The 17915-nt window shown below is 39.0% G+C and overlaps 1 protein-coding gene across 3 annotated transcripts in view; it reads left to right on the top strand.

Moving 5' to 3' along the window:
• sema3b (sema domain, immunoglobulin domain (Ig), short basic domain, secreted, (semaphorin) 3B) overlaps window positions 1–17915 on the top strand; it is a 33331-nt gene that overhangs the window by 12435 nt on the left and 2981 nt on the right. For all 3 annotated transcript variants that reach the window (XM_082188615.1, XM_082188614.1, XM_082188616.1), the window contains exons 2-17: window positions 6067–6355; window positions 6446–6603; window positions 7996–8058; window positions 12645–12764; window positions 12879–12972; window positions 13064–13183; window positions 13624–13766; window positions 13861–13975; window positions 14077–14146; window positions 14546–14690; window positions 15306–15525; window positions 15627–15715; window positions 16121–16162; window positions 16281–16438; window positions 16602–16657; window positions 17597–17736. In XM_082188615.1, coding sequence (XP_082044741.1) covers window positions 6235–6355; window positions 6446–6603; window positions 7996–8058; window positions 12645–12764; window positions 12879–12972; window positions 13064–13183; window positions 13624–13766; window positions 13861–13975; window positions 14077–14146; window positions 14546–14690; window positions 15306–15525; window positions 15627–15715; window positions 16121–16162; window positions 16281–16438; window positions 16602–16657; window positions 17597–17736 — 1854 coding nt within the window. In that variant the 5' untranslated portion in view covers window positions 6067–6234. The remainder of the gene's footprint in view (window positions 1–6066; window positions 6356–6445; window positions 6604–7995; window positions 8059–12644; window positions 12765–12878; window positions 12973–13063; window positions 13184–13623; window positions 13767–13860; window positions 13976–14076; window positions 14147–14545; window positions 14691–15305; window positions 15526–15626; window positions 15716–16120; window positions 16163–16280; window positions 16439–16601; window positions 16658–17596; window positions 17737–17915) is intronic.

Genomic DNA, 17915 nt, shown 5'->3' with positions numbered 1-17915 from the left:
TGAATTTTCCAGTGATGCATGTATAATCATACACAGTTAAACATGTTTGGTAGACAATATTAAATGAACTATAGTGAGAATATGAAAAGTGTGTTTTAAGAGGTTTTATTTTTATTAAGTCCACTGTGCCTGTTGTACATTGTAGCTGAAATGACGTTACCTTCTGCATTGCATAATATACTTTTAAAAGTACTCTCAGAAAGAACTAGTCCCTTAACAAGAAGTGAATCTCTTATGTGAATGTGTAAGTGTGATGAATCAGCTGTTATTGACGTCAGCAGCTCATGCTGACGTAATGCTCATTTGTTCAGTCGTGGGATGTTGTGGTGTCGGACAAGAGTTTATTACCTTCTGAACTCCAGAGTGTGTGTGTTTGTGTATCTGTGTCCTCTATTCAAACTTAAGAAGTGAAACACCCTTCATTTATTGGCACACATATTGAAATGACATCTTCTTAAGGCTCACCACTCTATCGGCTCTTTTACACAGCTGACCCTACAAACTCTCTACACCAGAAACAATACATTAACAGGACATTGTGCGTACGTACACACACACACACACACACACACACACTCTTGAACTCAAGGGGTTTAAAGTGTTTAATATACTTTAAAGATTATACAGCAGCACACCCATCAAATACCCAACGTTACCATGGTAATCAGAAAACCAGACTGGGGTTAAGGAGCACTATTATCTGGGACAGAGAGAGAGAAAAAGAGTTTTGTCCTATAAGTCCTTAACCCTCCAGAAGTGTTTGCACCGAGCCCCGCAACCATGGATCCTTGCCATACACACACACACACACACACACACACACACACACACACACACACACACACACACACACACACACATACACATACACATTATACATTACAGATATCCTTATGTGTGTGAGTGAAGCTCTACATAATGTTAATAATAGTAATCCTAAAAAGGTTTTTACAGTTTGTGTTTCTAGGGGGTTGCTAGGGCAATTCTTGGTGGTTACTAGCATGATTTGGATGGTTGGCAGGGCATTGCTATCGCTATGCAGTTACTAAAAGGTTTTGTAGTGTGTTGCTAGGGCAAATGTTGTGGGTGGTTGCAAAGGTGTTTCTAGGTAGTTGCTAGTGTGTTGTGGCTGATTGCCATTTAGTGAAAGTGAAAGTGAAAGTGACACGTGACGGCCAAGTATGGTAACCCATACTTGGAATTTGACCTCTGCATTTAACCCATCCAAGTTAATGCACACACATTAGGAGCAGAGTAGTGAGTAGTTAACACACACACACTGCAAACGTGGATACACACACCCAGAGCAGCGGGCAGCCTTTGTGTGGCGCCCGGGGAGCGATTAGGGGTTAGGTGCCTTGCTCAAGGGCACCTCAGTCATTTCCCACCGGCTCTGGAATCGAACCAGCAACCTTTGGGTTACCAGTTCAACTCCCTAACCACTAGGCCATGACTGCCCATTTCGTTGCAATGAAGTTACAAGGGAGAGTTTATGTGGTTGCTTGTTGCCAGGGCATCACTGTGCAATTAATAACGTTTTCTGAGTGGGTTTGTAGTGTTGCTATGCAAATACAAGTTTTTCTTTCTTGATCAGAGTGTTGTGGGTTGTTGCCAGGGTGTTGCTAAGGTACTTTTCAAAGGGGCTTTAGTGTGACTTTATGCAAGGGTGTTTTGCATGGACGCAAGGGCTTTTCAAGGTGGTTTCTATGGTTTTGTGGGTGGTTGCCAGGGCGTTGCTATGCGGTTACAAGTGAGTTTCTAGGTGGTTGCTAGGACAATTGTAGATGTTTTCTAGAGTGTTGTGGGAGGTTGCCAGGGTGCTCTCAGTGGGGCTTTAGTGTGACTGCAGCTGCAAGGGTGTTTTTGCATGGACGCAAGGGCTTTTCAAGGTGGTTTCTATGGTTTTGTGGGTGGTTGCCAGGGCGTTGCTATGCGGTTACAAGTGAGTTTCTAGGTGGTTGCTAGGGCAATTGTAGATGTTTTCTAGAGTGTTGTGGGAGGTTGCCAGGGTGCTCTCAGTGGGGCTTTAGTGTGACTGCAGCTGCAAGGGTGTTTTTGCATGGACGCATGGGCTTTTCTATATGGTTGCTATGGTTTTGTAGCTGGTTGTCAGGGCATTGCTATGCAGTTGCTAAGATGCTCTCATTGGGATATAAGTGTAACTATGCAGTTGCAAGGGTGTTCTGCGTGGATGCAAGGGCTTTTCTAGGTGGTTACTATGAGGCAAAGCTACTTGCTGAAATCTAATACTTATGGTTACTGGTTTGTTCAGATCACTAACTAAATATAATTAAGTATAATCAATAGTAATAGTGGAGCTTGTCGTACACACACACAGACTTACACAATCAGCCCGAAGAAGAGCTCTGAGTCTTTTAGACCATCTGAACCCCTTTCTTTCCTTAACTCTCTTTCTGTATCTCTCTCCCCTCCTTTTTCTTCTAATTTAAAGTTCATTCTATCTATCATTCTGACAGTGCCTGTGTGAGAGAGCTTTGTACTTGTGTGTATTATTTTAAATGGACTGAGGGCTTGTGGCTGACCTGGGAGATCGCTGCAGTCACACGCACACACACACACACACACACACACACACTTGCCGAAACTTGCTGTTTGCTTCTGAGAGGGCTAAGATCCGCCAAATTCATTCTCTGGACTCCATTTGAAGGGATTTATGTCTGTCTTTGTTATGTGTATACACAGTTTTATCTCAGAGAATGTAGTAGTTGGTCTAAAGCAAGAGGGTTTTGAGTGGTTTTATGTTCACATCTATGTGCCTGAGAGAGAGAGAGTCACAAGTGAGAGACTAAGGAGGGAAAAATAACTCATGTTAGTGTGCCAGCGTGCCCTTGTTGGACCTACAAAGACTGAAACACAAAAGTCAGCAAGGTTGGTTGGTTGTTTCTTTCCAGTACAAAGACTACCTGCATTTGCTTAAAGGGATAGTTTTCCCCAAAACAAAAAGTCTGTCATCTTTTGCTCACACTGTCATTTCAAATCGCATGTCTTTTTTTCTTTCTTAAAACACAAAAGCAGAAAATGTGAATAATGTGCTGGACGCTTTTTTTCCCAAGCAATTACAATTCTGGAGCTTTTAAGCTTTGAAAGGGGCTGAATGAAAGTAGTTCATACAACTTGTACACTATATTCCTAGTCTTTTGAGGCCGTACAGTAATTTAACAAGAGAACAGACTTTCTCAAATTTAAGTCATGAATTCACTGATAATCTGAACAAATCAGCCATTTACACTAGTTCTGTACACAGAATCAACTGATTCATTGAAAATATCTGATTCAAAAGAACTGTTCATTTATGAATCAGACTTTTCTCATGAACTCTCATGCGGTCGTGCAGGTTTTGAACAGCATGGGATAGTAATGGCAGAATTTTCTCTTTTTTGTGTGTGAGAACTATTCCTTTATTTCCCCCTGCATGTGAGCAAAGCCTATCCTCACACGTTTTGATCTTTCCTTTCTCTTTCGCTCCCTTACTGGACGTTCTGACAGTTGGTCGCAGTCCAGAGGAGCCGTTCAGCAGAACAATTGACTCCTTTCTCCTCTTCTCTTTCACTCTCTCTCGCTCTTTCTCTCTCTCTTCAGGGTCTCGCTTGCACTGAGCGTCATGAACCGAGAGGCTTATGACACAGTTACCTCCTTCTCTCTTCTCTCTCTCTCTCTCATTTGGTCTGTTTTGTCTGGTGTTGTCATTGTGGCATTGAGGTCTTAAGGTTAATTATTGTTTGTTTATTTTGGATTTAGCAGCATTTAGTCTGGTTTTAAGCCCTGGTTCCTGTGGAAGAGTCTTCCTCTGTGTGTGTGTGTGTGTGTGTGCGCGCGAGCGAGCGAGCGAGCGAGCGAGCGTGTCCTGCTACAGCCTTGGCTGTAATGATGATGTATGATTTGCTGCGTTGGCACAGCCTCTTTGCTTAAAGAGATGTGAAGGGCGCTGGGATGCACTTTTCTGCTCTACTCTTGTATAAATCTCCCAGGACGGGGGGTGTGAATCTTGCTGGATGTACTCGAATGCGGGCCTGCAGTAGCTCATATTAACTGTGTGTTTATAGTAAATTAGCACAGCTAATCAGTGTGACAGCGCTACAGACAGAGGGACTGTGTGTGTGTGTGTGTGTGTGTGTGTGTTTTATTATGAGACTTCTGCTGTCTGCCAGTGTGAATAGTTTCATTATTCACAGCGATAGAAACAGAAAGAGAGGAAGAAAAACAAAGCACTTTTATATTTGGTTTGGGATGCTGCTGTATTTGTTCCTCTGTTTAAAATACATTTTTAAAAAGTTCACACGCTGAGGATAGTCTTGTTTTTCAGGATTCTGTACATTTTAGCTGTGCAGTAAAACTGTGTGTGTGTGGGACGGGGAGTAAAATCTATATTCAGTGGAGTCAGTAGGTCTCCTCTCATCTTACTGGTGATGCTCACTAACACTTATTAAAATTCAACACTGCAGCGTGCGTGTGTATGTGTGTGTGTGTGTGTGTGTGTGTTGCTAACAGGGTTTTGGAGATGTAACAGATTTTTTAAAATTGTAATAATTTATCACTCTCTGTTGTATTATCCTCTTATAACACGTATCATTTATCTCTGTCTTCATTTCAACACAGATCATAGTGGGACATTTTCATATAACTTTATTTTTATACTGAGCTAAATATATATTTCTATCATCTAACTCTAAATCTAAAACTCACACATGTATACAGTTGTGATCAAACGTTTACATATGGAATCTTCAAAATGTTCATATTTTTTAAGAAAATTGGTAGGGAACTTAAAAATGTAGGACTGAATAAGCTATTTTACATAACCGATGTTTACTTATGGTCCACAAGCCAAAATAATAACTTAATTTACACAAATGAAACAATTCAAAGTTCATGAGTGCTTAATACTGTGTATTGTTACCTGGACTTTATAGAAACATCTTCAATGTGAAATAGCTTATAAAGTGCAGTGTTAGATAAAAACAAAATGCAATTTTTTAACATGTTGCAGATTCTGCAAAGGTTGTAATCTTATGACCACAACTGTTTGTACTTAAATACAGCCATATTCTGTCTTTTACTACCACCTGAACACCAGAAAGAGATGAAGAAAGAAATTTAAAGATGCTCCCTGTTTTATTTTTTGGCATGCATTAGACAAAAGGGAGGACAGGTTGGAGGGCTGTCAATAGTATAACAAAAAGGGACAAAAATTGTATAAAATGACCATACAGTTTCCTCTTAAAGTCTTAAATACTGAACTCATATTCACTCACTCACTCACTCACTCACTCACTCACTCACTCACACACACACACACACACACACACACACACACACACACACACACACTCTCTCTTTCTCTCTCTCTCTCTCTCTCTCTCTCTCTCACACACACACACACACAGTCTTAAACCCAAAATATGAGATAAAGTGAGAACATTAAAATCAAGAAGTGTGTAAATACGTCAGTGTGTTCAATTATCTGACTGTTTTGACTGAGGTTCCTGTTTTATCTTGAGGATTTTTGCAGTTTATCTGAAGCTTCAAAATGATACTGTATAGAGTCAGACCGCTCCTCTCCTGTTCTCTCCTCTAATTCATTATTTCTTTACCCTCCGCATGCTGAATTTGACCTAGTGCAGTAAGCAAGCACACACACACACACACACACGGCAGCAATTAGATGTTGTTGGTCTGAAATGAGAGCTGGATGGTGTTCTGACCGAGTGGATCTTGGCTTTCAGTTTGTGCATTCAGTGAATCTGGACCAGAACCATAAAAATACCAAAATGAACGGCTCAATAAGACCAAATGCTTCTTGTGTGTGTGTGTGATATGAGATCAGATTTCTCCCTCCTCATCTTAGACAGGACAGTAGTTTTAGACCATCTGCTACTGAAATAAAGCATGTGTGAGTGTGTGCGTCTGCATATCTGAAATATCATGGCTATTATCGGACTAGTGTTGGAGCGGGTGGAAAAAGGGGTCAGGAAGTACTGAAAACTAGCTATGGAAGGGAAATGAAAAGTCTTAAACACTTTTTTGTTTTGTTTTTCTGGTGTCCAGCTTTTGGTGTAGAGAGGAACACATCCACAGCATCACTTTCACAACAAGCAGGACGACTGAGATCCGCCACGGCAACAGCTGCCACGACAACCAGCATCCCAGTCAACCATCTGTGTGGCAGCTGTCTGCTGTTTATAACTGATAAGAAGTTCTGGTCCTCCTCAGAAGATGATGACTATGATGATGATGATGATATGCAGTTCGCTGGTCCTGCTCGGGCTGATCGACGTCAGTGCTTCATCTAGCAGAAGTTCACCTTCCTCACCCCGGATGAAGCTGGCTTATAAAGGTGATGAAACTGGCTTGTATCTCATGTACATATTTCTGTCTGCATACATGTGTTTGGATTTACATTTGAGTTTTTTCGTGTGTTCTCCAGATCTTCAGCAGTTTAACGGCGTTAAGCGGTTTGACTTAGAGCGTTCGTGTTGTTTCGGAGCTCTCCTATTGGACGAGGAGAGGGGGCGGCTGTTTGTTGGAGCTCGTAACTTTCTTTTATCTCTCAGCCTCGACAACATCAGCAAACAGGAACAGAAGGTAGAGAACATTCCTTACTCTGCTTCTTTCCATCTTCTTCTTCAATTCCTTCATTCATGATGTAAGAGTGAAAGGAAACATCTTCCATTCTGTTTGTCTTTTTAACAAAGTCAATCATTGTTTTTAACAGTCAATCATAACTCACTGATATAAAGCATAAACACCTGGGGACGGATTCACAAAGTTCACAAGTTTGTAAGATATTTTTAAATGCAATTCTTGAAAACTTAAAGTGTTCATAGATATTTATTATATTATATTATATTATATTATAATTCACATTTATAATATTAATATAATAGTAAGATTTTTATTAATAATATTATATATTGTGTATGTATATTATATATTTTCTATACTAAAATATTATATACCACAACAATATTGTGGTAATAATATCTGTTGTTGTAATACTTAATATTTAAAAACAATACAATAAATTAATTAAACATCTTTCCTTTTAGATTTATCCTAAATTTTGAGGTTATTTACAAGGCAAATCTGATTTCACCAAGTACAACATGTTCCTGGATCAACATTCCAAACAACCAATCAGATTTGAGGGACAGGTTTACGGTTTACGTCAAGTTTAGGCTTACAGCCATGTTTAGGTGTTTCTATAGCAGTGTTATTCTCCCATCATCCCCTCTGATTTTAGGGAGAAGTTATGGGTAGGGTTAGGTTAGGGGTAGGGATAGGGATAGGGTTAGGACTAGATTTCGGACAGGAATGTTGTTCCAGGATCAACAAACTTGTGTTACAGATGTTCAACAAACATTGTTCTTAGGTATATTTTGTGAATCTGCTGCCAGCTTTTTTCACTCCTGTGCTCTCTCTAATATCTCTGTCATACATTTATTTTAATGAAGTAGTCCAGGGCCATAACTTGGCCCTACTTATATTAACAAATGAAGTGATTGGATGTTTAAAAGCCTGTTTACACTTGTATTTTGTGCCGCCCACACGTGATTAAATTGTTGTGTGTGTTTGTGCTTGAGAATCGGTGAAGAAGCTTTAGCATTTATTTTGTGTAAAGTTAATCAGCCTTTAAAGTCACACCAGGTGATTTATGGTGGTCCAGGCCAATGTGCCGATGACAGAATGATGGATTTTTATTTCTTTAGGAAGGAAAGAGAAGGAATGATTAGTGAGAGTTGTCGGTCACTGTGTGCTATAGCTCTAGACTCACACAAGCACACACAGGTGTGGTTACGAGAGGATATGTCCGGATGTATGTGCATGTGTGCATCGCCCCTGGACGTGTTTTAACTGCGTCTCTGATGGGGTTCAGAGAGAATGTCCCTCAAGCCACTAAACACGTCTAACCCTGCAAACTATGATCCTAACCTTAAGCCAAAACTCTTCCTCACCTCTGAACTCTCTCTTTGTCAGATCTACTGGCCAGCGCCTGTTGATTGGAGAGAAGAGTGCAACTGGGCCGGGAAAGATATCAATGTGAGTCTGCCATAATCAGATCTTGTGGTCATTTACATATCTGGTTCACACACTTATCGGTACCATCTCTCCTATGAGCTGTTTACACACAAACACACACAAGGCAATTAGCACTGCTATCACACAAACGGCTCCATCATTTACAGACATCAATGTAGAGCCAAAGTTTTCTATCAGGGGTCTGTGGGGTCCATGAACATACTTCAAGGGACCCACAAAGAAGATTTATATCATATTGAATGTTCTCAAAATATTAATGAATATTTGCTTATCTGATACGCATCTTATATTGTAATAATGCTAGTGTTAGTTAGTTTTTTTTATTAATTTTATTATAAAGTGTTACTGATAAAATGTAATGTTTTTATTTGTAATGTTAATGAGTCACAAGTCGGCAAGATTTTTTTTTTCAAGAAATTAATATTGTTATTCAGCAAGGATGCATTAAATTTATCAAAAGTGGCAGTAAAGACATTTATAATGTTACAAAAGATTTCTATTTCAAACAAATGCTGTTCTTTTCTATTCATCAAAGAAAAAACTGTACCACAGTTTACCAAATATATATGTAGCAGCACAACTGCTTTCAACATTGATAATAATAACAAATGTTTCTTGAGCTCTAAATCAGCATATTAGAATGATTTCTGAAGGATCATGTGACACTGACGACTGGAGTAATTATGCTGAAAATTCAGCTTTGCCATCACAGGAATAAATTACATTTTAAAAATATATTTAAACTCTTTAAAAAAAAGTGTATTGTACATTTTTACTGTGTTATTGATCAAATAATTGCAACATTGGTGAGAATAACATGTTGCCGACCTCAAACTTTCATAGAGTATATAACAAATGCACGATTTTTCCATGGCATATTAAAAAATCTAAAACAAAATAGTATTGTCATACTATTGTCTAATTCTATTACCATGGTACTTTTATGGTTTTCTCAGTATGTCTTTGATACTTATGTTGTAACATGTTGAGCATGTTTGTCAGAAGGTCATAGTTCATGTATGTTGTAGCTTGTGTGTGTTTTATCTGGTGTGTTAAGCGGATGTGTGTGGGATGTTTTTGGACACTGTGTCTGTCTGAATGTTCTCTTTATTTTAAAGGGCGTGGAAGGTTGTGTAACTTCAAAATGTGTGTGTGTGTGTGTCGGGGTTCATTCTACGGTGGGACTGAGGTCAGCTGACAATGAGATCTGCCACACACACATAGACTTTGTTCAGTGCGCTGACCTGTGAGTTGACCCTCATTACATGTAGGTGTGTACAGGACGGCAGGGACAGAACCAGACCTCCATGAATAAAGACTTAAGATTTTCCCTAAAACTCTCCCCCTGACCTTTCACTTTCTCATGCTATCTCTCTTTTGTTCAGTCTCAGTCTTAAATCTGATTTCTCACTCAATATTTCTTTCAATTTACTCAGTTCCCTTAATCTCGGGTCTCTGTCTTTCAATCTCTTTATGTCCTACTTCTCTCTCACAACCTTTTTTTCAGTCTCTGTCATCCAACATCTTCTGAAGCCAAACAGCAGCTTCATATAGTGAGACTGAAATTGAAATGAACTTTTCTCTTGAGAAATTGAATTGAATCACTGAGTCAGTGAGTTGAACTGGAGAACCAAATCAGTCTAATGTGTGAACAAATCATTTGCCTTGATTTTGTGAATCGGATCAACAGGATCAACATGAATCATACTACTTAGATTTTCAAGTTCAACTCAATGATCCCACAGCAGTTAGTCAAAGTCAACTACTTTAAAGAGAAGAAGATTATTTGTGAATAATGACTTAAATTTTAATCAAATTATTTTTGAATTAATTTCTTTTATTATTACATTTACTGTAATTTTAACAATGTCTCACAAACTCACTATGCTGTATCTATAAATTGTTGATAGTAGATGACCACATGTGGACAATCACACAGGGATCCAGTGATCAGGCTAATAAGGTCAAAGTTGAAAGTTCACCGCACGCGTCTCAGCAGGAAATTCACACACACATACGGTTTATTCCTCCTGAGAGACATTGTTCATTTTAAAGCTCTTTTTCTTTTGTTCTGCACTCTGTCTCTTTCTCTCTCTCAGTCTTTCTTTCTTTTTTCTGTCTTTTTTCTTTGTCTCGTGGGCTCACTTCAAAGAGCCCATCAGCACGCACACACACATGCTCACACACACCCCTAACACGTCCTTCCCTTATTGAGGGCTGTAAAGCTCTCGAAACAGAAGCACCAGTGTGTGTGTGTACAAGAGGTAGAGAGAAAGGGAGAGACCCCTTCCTGTATAAACACAGTTTGTCAGCAACTTAATTGGTCTTCTATGATTCTATTCCGCTACCCCCTCCGTACAGCGCACACACACACACACACACACACACACACACACACACACACACACACACACACACACACACACACACTCTTCACAGGGTGCGTTAAGCTCAAAGAGAGGTCTTTGTTCTCCACAAGCTCTGTATGTGTGAGTTTGTGTGCAGGGTTTAAGCATGGCAGGAGGGCATATGTCAATCACATCTTTCTGTAGAGGTAGCAGAGAGGTTACACACAAAACACACACACACACACACATACCTTTTAAGCTGGTATGATTATGCTGCCTACTAAGATACCTTGTTTTTGCCATTTTCTAGCATCCCAGAATGCATTGTGATGAGTAAAATCTAATATGGTGGATGAAATGCAAATTATAAATAGATTTATTTAAATAGATTATTATAGATACACAATCAAGTTTTTTTTTTTTACTTATTTGCTTCATGGGACAGTGGGTTAGTGTCACATTGTCCTCTGGAACTTAAAGGAGAAGTGCCTAATATCTGAAATTATTATGTGTGTGTGTGTGTGTGTGTGTGTGTGTGTGTTTCTTGAGCACATTTGAACAGATGTTCAGTTCAGGGTTCATTCTGCTGCTGAAAGCCCACTGTTAGTCAGAGAGAGAAGATGGAGTGAGGCATAATTACAGTCCAAACAGCAGGAACATATGAAACTGGAGAGTCCTCTCTCCTCTCTCCTCTCCTCTCCTCTCCTCTCCTCTCCTCTCCTCTCCTCTCCTCTCCTCTCCTCTCCTCTCCTCTCCTCTCCTCTCCTCTCCTCTCCTCTCCTCTCCTCTCCTCCCCTCTCCTCTCCTCTCCTCTCCTCTCCTCTCCTCTCCTCTCCTCTCCTCTCCTCTCCTCTCCTCTCCTCTCCGGTCTTCTCCTTTCATCTAGTCTCTTCTCTTCCTCTCCGCTCTCTCTTCTCGTCTCTTTTTGTCTCATCTTGTCTCTTCTCCTGGTTTCTCTGGACATATTTTCTTTGGTTAACCCTTGTTGTATTTTCTTTTCTTGAATCATCTTCTCTAGTCGTCTTATCTTTGGTCTTCTCTTCTCGTTTAGTCTCATCTTGTCTCGTGTCTTCTCTTTTTCATCTTGTCCCTTTCATTGGTATTCTTGTCTAGTCTGTTCTCTTGTTGTCTTTGGTCGTCTTGTCTCTAATCGTCTCTTGACATAAATTCTCTTTTCTTTTGACCTTGTCTTTTCTCTAGTCATCTCATCTATTCTCTTGCTGTCTGTGGTTATCGTGCCTCTGATTGTCAGTTGCTGTCTTTTCTCGTCTCTTCTTTTCTCATCTCGTCTCATCTATTTTCTTCTCAAATCTTCTCGTCTCTTGTAAACTCTTGTTTCTCTTGAATCTTCTCTAGTCACCTCATCTTTGGTCTTTCACGTCTCTTGTCTAGTACCTCTGGTCTTCTAGTACATCTACTTTTTCATCTTGTCTTGTTTCTACTCTTTTCTAGTCATCTCAACTTTGGTCTTCACCTCTCATACAGTATTTTCTCTTCTCGTCTCGGGTCATCTCATCTTGTCTCTCCTCTTCTCTGGTTATCTCGTCTAGTCTTTTCTCTTGTCTTTGGTCATCTTAGCTCTAGTTGTATCTTCTTGACTTAAATCTTCTCTGGTCTCGTCTTTGGTCTTCTGTTGTTGTTTCATTTTGTCTCATCTCAATCTTCTCTTCTCTCATCTCCTCCTCGTCCCATGTCGTCTTTTTACGTCTCATGTCATCCTTCTTGTCTCATGTTGTCTCTTCTCTTTCACATTCCTCTCTTTCGGGCCATGCGTCATCCCTGCATCCTCTCCCTCTACCCTGGAATCCGGATGTTCCCGCTCGCTAATGTTGTCGTAGCGATTCCAGGCACTCTGGGAAATGTGGCATGCTCCAGCGAGCACATTCACAAAGGAAAAGAGAAACAGAGAGACTATATGTGTCCATGTATGTCAGTTGAACAGTCGATGTGTCTTTGTTTTTATGTGTGAAAGAGAGAGCGTGAGAGATTACAGAGAGATCCGGGATCACAGCGAGCAAGAAAAGGTCAGCGCTCATGTCAGACTGTCGTCAGGGATATACGTAATACAATGACGTTTCATTTATGATCCGCCCCATACGAGGTCCCTTAAGAGATAAACCGAAAATGTTTTCGTCTGCCTGTGGCTCTGTGCTACTGATAGTCAATCCAGATGGTGGCAGTCTCACAGATGAACTGGTGAAAGTATGTAAAATATGTCCTCCATAAAATGTGTTGCAGACGGACTGTGTAAACTATGTGAAAGTGCTTCACCACTATAATCGGACTCACCTGTACGCCTGTGGGACTGGGGCATTCCACCCCACCTGTGCTTTTGTGGAGGTGGGACAGAAGATAGAGGTAAGTGTGTGTTTGTTTGGATGCATATGAATAAGTTTGTGTGATAAATGGCCCCTGTTTGTCTTTCTTATGGTCAAATGCACAGCTACAGTATCTTTTGCTTTGTCTCTATAGGATCATGTGTTTAGAATTGACCCCTCTCTGGTAGAAGATGGGAAAGGAAGGAGTCCGTATGACCCACGCCACACATCAGCATCTGTTCTTATTGGTTAGCTGCCACTGTTCATCTTTCTATCTCGCATCTAAAAGATACTGTTACATCATGACCAATCAGTAACCATATCTACTTCATCATATAGGTGATGAGCTTTATGCCGGCGTTGCCACTGATTTGATGGGTCGGGACTTTACAATCTTTCGCAGCATGGGACAAAGGCCTTCCATACGAACGGAACAGCACGATTCTCGCTGGCTCAATGGTGCGTTTGTGTATGATTTATTTTAAAAAACATAAAAAAAAATGCAATCCACACGTACAGTGACTTAAATAGACATCCTCTGTGATAAGCATGTTTTGAATTTCTGAATTCTGAATTTTTTTTCGAGGGCATAAAGTCCAAAAAGTCTCATTTAAAAAGATGAAATTCCTAAAAGAAAACATTTTTTATTATCAGGTTTTTTTTGTAATAGTATAAATATTTAAAAGCCGAATCAAAGTCATGTGGTTTAACCAATATGCTGGGATTTTTATTATTATTTATATATTAGAAAGGATATGCATATGGAGTATGCATTTTAAACTAGATATTTTAAAAAGTTGTATTTTTCCTGTTATTTATCTTGCATACTCTTATTTGTTGTTGACCCATGTGTTTATGTGTAATGGCAATGTGCCCTATGATGATGCTGTGTGTTTCAGAGCCCAAGTTTATAGCGGCATTTGGTGTTCCCGAGAGTGAGAATCCTGACGATGATAAAGTCTTCTTCTTCTTCAGAGAAACTGCTGTAGAAGCTCAGGGATTCGGGAAGGTTACATATTCCCGGATTGGCCAGCTTTGCAGGGTTAGGAGCCATTAATTTATCACTAAGCCTAATGGCTATTGGCTGCTGTTTATCATCTTGATTTAAATTAACATGCATGTTTTTTTGGTTACAGAATGATATGGGAGGACAGCGCAGTCTAGTAAACAAGTGGACGACATTTCTAAAGGCTCGTCTTGTGTGTTCGGTACCAGGCAGTGATGGCACCGAAACGCATTTTGATGAACTTAGTAAGAACGCTCAAAAACACACACAGACACTAGGGTTAAATTATGCTGATATAACTGACAATTGCATTTCATTGCCTGCTGACCTTTGTCTGGACCTTTAGGGGATGTGTTTCTGCTGCAGACCCGTGATAGAAAGAACCCGCTGATCTACACCGTCTTTACCACCTCCAGGTCAGAGTTCATCTTAGGGTGTGGTTTAAAGGGTTAGCTCACCGAAGAAGCTAAATGTATTGAAATTGGTTACTAACCTTCGTGTAATTCCATACCTGTATGACTCGATTTTTTTTAATATTTTTTAAAATATATTTTTTTAAGAACGTAAGTCATACAAAAATGGCATGATAACAGAATTTTCTTTTTTAGCTGAATTGTGCCTTTAAGATTTAAGTAATTGGATTTGTATAGGAAGTATTTTTATTCACTATATGACATCAATCTATTCAAGTATTGGTCATTTCAATGAGAAAAAGTAAACCCAAATACCTGAAATCAGCATTTGTGTGACTATTTTGATCTCCTTGTACTGTAACGTGTTAACGGTCTGTGTGTGTGTGTGTTTTTGTCTTATAGCAGTGTATTTCAAGGTTCTGCAGTGTGTCTCTACACCATGAATGACATTCGGCGGGCATTTTTAGGGCCTTTTGCCCATAAAGAAGGACCCAATTATCAGTGGGTTCCTTTCCAGGGTAAAGTGCCATACCCACGGCCAGGCATGGTGAGAACAGATTCATACGCCTCACATCATACATTATCATTCATAAGTTTGGGGTTGTCGTTTTTTTATGGTTTTGAAAGAAGTCTCTTATGCTCTCCAAGGCTGCATTTATTTGATCTAAAATACACTAAAAACTGTTATGCTGTGGAATAATATTACTATTTCAAATGAATGTTTTCTATTTGAATATATTTTAAAATATAATGCATTCCTGTGATAGCAAAGCTGAATTTTCAGCAGCCATTACTGCAGTCTTCAGTGTTACATTTGCTTTTTCATGATTCTTTGATGAATAGAAAGTAAATAAATAAATAAAAACATCATTTATTTGAAATATATATATTTTTAACTATGCAAGTCTTTGCTGTCACATCTGATTAATTTAATGCATTCTTACTGAATAAAATAATTAATAAAAATCTTATTGACCTCTAACTTTGAACAGTAGGGTAAGTGTAGTGTAGTGTGAATGTTAGAAAAGTAAATATAGATTTAGATTTGTCAATAACTGGATATAGTTTTAGACTTGCTGACGTGTGTAGACTGTTGATATCATGTGAATGGGTTTTGCTTCCGGATTCTACAGATATCTCTTTCTCTCTCTCTCTTCCTCAGTGTCCCAGTAAGACCTTCGGCAGTTTTGAGTCAACTAAAGGTTTCCCTGATAACGTAATCCAGTTTGCAAGGCACCATCCGTTAATGTTTAATCCAGTAACTCCACTGGGGGGTCGGCCAGTGTTCCTGCGTACCGGAATACCATACAGCTTCACTCAGATTACCGTAGACCGTGTCAATGCAGCTGATGGACACTACGATGTAATGTTCATCGGCACAGGTAGAATACTGACTGAATATTGACAGAAGCATCTAGAGTCTAGACTAAACTGTCTTTACTGGTTACGGCCCTGGTTAAAGCCCCTCTGTGTTTCTCTGCAGATGTCGGCTCTGTGCTGAAGGTGATCTCTGTGCCCAAGGGAAGCTGGAGTAACACAGATCTTCTGCTGGAGGAGCTTCAGGTCTTTAAGGTGAGAGAAGCAATGTGGGAATTTTGTGACTGTTAGTGAGCTAAAGCAGTCAAAACATCTATTTATTGATGTCCTCATATGGAAAAAATAAATAAAAATTATTGTTTAAATAAAGGTTCATTGTAAAAATTATTAAAGCTTTCTTTTCTGGTTAAGGTTCTATTTGTTAACATTAGTTAGCTACAATAGTTAACATGAACTAACAAAAAGCATTTATTAATCTCAGTTAATTATTAAAATCAAAGTTGTCTTTGTTTAGACATGAATAGTTGTATTTGTATTATCTAACATTAACAAAGATGAATAAATACTATAACAAATGTATTGCTTATTGTTACGTAGTTAATGACGGGGCTTTATTGTAAAGTGTTACCTACAGACTCTTGTACTGCCTTCTTGTTGCAGGATTCTTCATCTATTACCAGTATGCAGATTTCCTCTAAACGGGTGAGAATGAGTCTTGGTTTTTATAAAATATCAGCTATTTTTAAACAGGAGTATTAAAGAATCACATGAAAGCAGTATATTAGTAAATCATGTGATGATGTTCTCCCTCTTTCTACAGCAACAGCTGTACATTGGCTCAGATACAGGTGTTGTCCAGGTTCCTCTGCACCGCTGCAGTATGTACGGTAAAGCCTGTGCCGAGTGCTGCCTCGCTCGAGATCCATACTGTGCCTGGGACGGACACACCTGCACACGCTACCTGCCGAACACAAAACGGTAAAACCTTCATTAATGGCTTTATTCAAACCTGTTGTTTTGAATTTTAGACCATCTAATTCAAATAGAAAAATAGATACATTTAGAGACAGTCAAACCTGTGAAGTATTTTTTTTGTTAAGGTTTTTTATATATATATTTTTGTGTGTATTGATGTGTGTAGAAGGTTCCGGCGTCAGGATGTGAGGAATGGGGATCCCAATGCCCTCTGCTCAGGAGGTAATACTACAGTACCTCTGTCAGCCTCTAGGAGGAGTCATTTCTCTGTTCTCACTACTGTTATTCATTCACATTGTGAATTAAAGCAATGGTTCTCAACTGGTGGGTCACAAGTCTGCTCACATGTATCAGAGATAAAATACTGAGCAAATACTGGCCAAAAGTTTGGGGTCAGTAAGAGTTTTAAAAACGAAATTAATATTTTTATTCAGCAAGAAAGACTTTTATTTTGTTACAAAAGATTTCTATTTCAAATATATGCAGTTCTTTTCAACTTTCTATTCATGAAGGAATCCTGAAAAAAAATCCTGTGGTTTCTACACAAATATTAATCAGCACAACTGTTTTCAACATTGTTAATAATTAGAAATGTTTCTTGAGCAGTAAATCAGCATATTAGAATTATTTCTGAAGGATCATGTGACACTAAAGACAGGAGTAATGATGCTGAAAATTCAGCTTTAACATAAAAAATGTTAAAAGTATCCGTAATCTCTAAATTATTATCCATTTTCATAATGTACATCTACTGATTTAAATTTTTACTATTTAATTTTTTAATTTTAAATTGTATAGAATAGTTGCATAGAATTTTTATATTGCCTATCTATCAGTTATCTGCTATAACATTTAAATAATGATTGTGTTATTGCTGTTGACCAGAATTTTAATATCAGTGCATTACTTTTTTACACATTGTTGAGCCTGTGCAGTTCATATATTTCAGTGTTTGGTTTTATGGACATTTTTGTTTACTTTTTGGTAACATTTTTGTATGATACACAATTTGTTACTGTGTTGTGTGTGTCGCTTCTTGATATACAGTGTAAAATCGAAAGCAAAATTATTTTAAATGATTTCTAATATGAGTAACTAGAATGACCATGGCTGAGAAGTGACAATGCAAGTATAACAGTGTTTTGCGTGTGTGTCCTGCAGACCATCAGAAGCAGCGTGTCCTGGAGAAGAGGCTGTACGCTGTGGATGGAAGCAGCTCCTTCCTGGAATGTATCCCAAAATCACTACAGGCCCAGATTACATGGACCTATCAGAAGCATCCGGAAAACCCACGGGAGGAGGTGAGAGAGAGCAGAGAGAGGCAGGCTGGGGTAGATACGTCAGGTTATTATAGAGAAAGAGATTATAGAGGTTATTATAGAGAAAGACGGATGCAGACAGCATTGATAAGAGATGATAAATGTGTGTCTTTGTTTAAATTAATGACTTTCATTCTCTCTCGCCTATCAGTGTAATCACT

This window comes from Leuciscus leuciscus (assembly GCF_965113295.1).
Source record: "Leuciscus leuciscus genome assembly, chromosome: 13".
NCBI classification, from domain to species: domain Eukaryota; kingdom Metazoa; phylum Chordata; class Actinopteri; order Cypriniformes; family Leuciscidae; genus Leuciscus; species Leuciscus leuciscus.
Note: the sequence above shows the minus strand (reverse complement) of the source record. Positions and strands in the feature narration are given on the sequence as shown.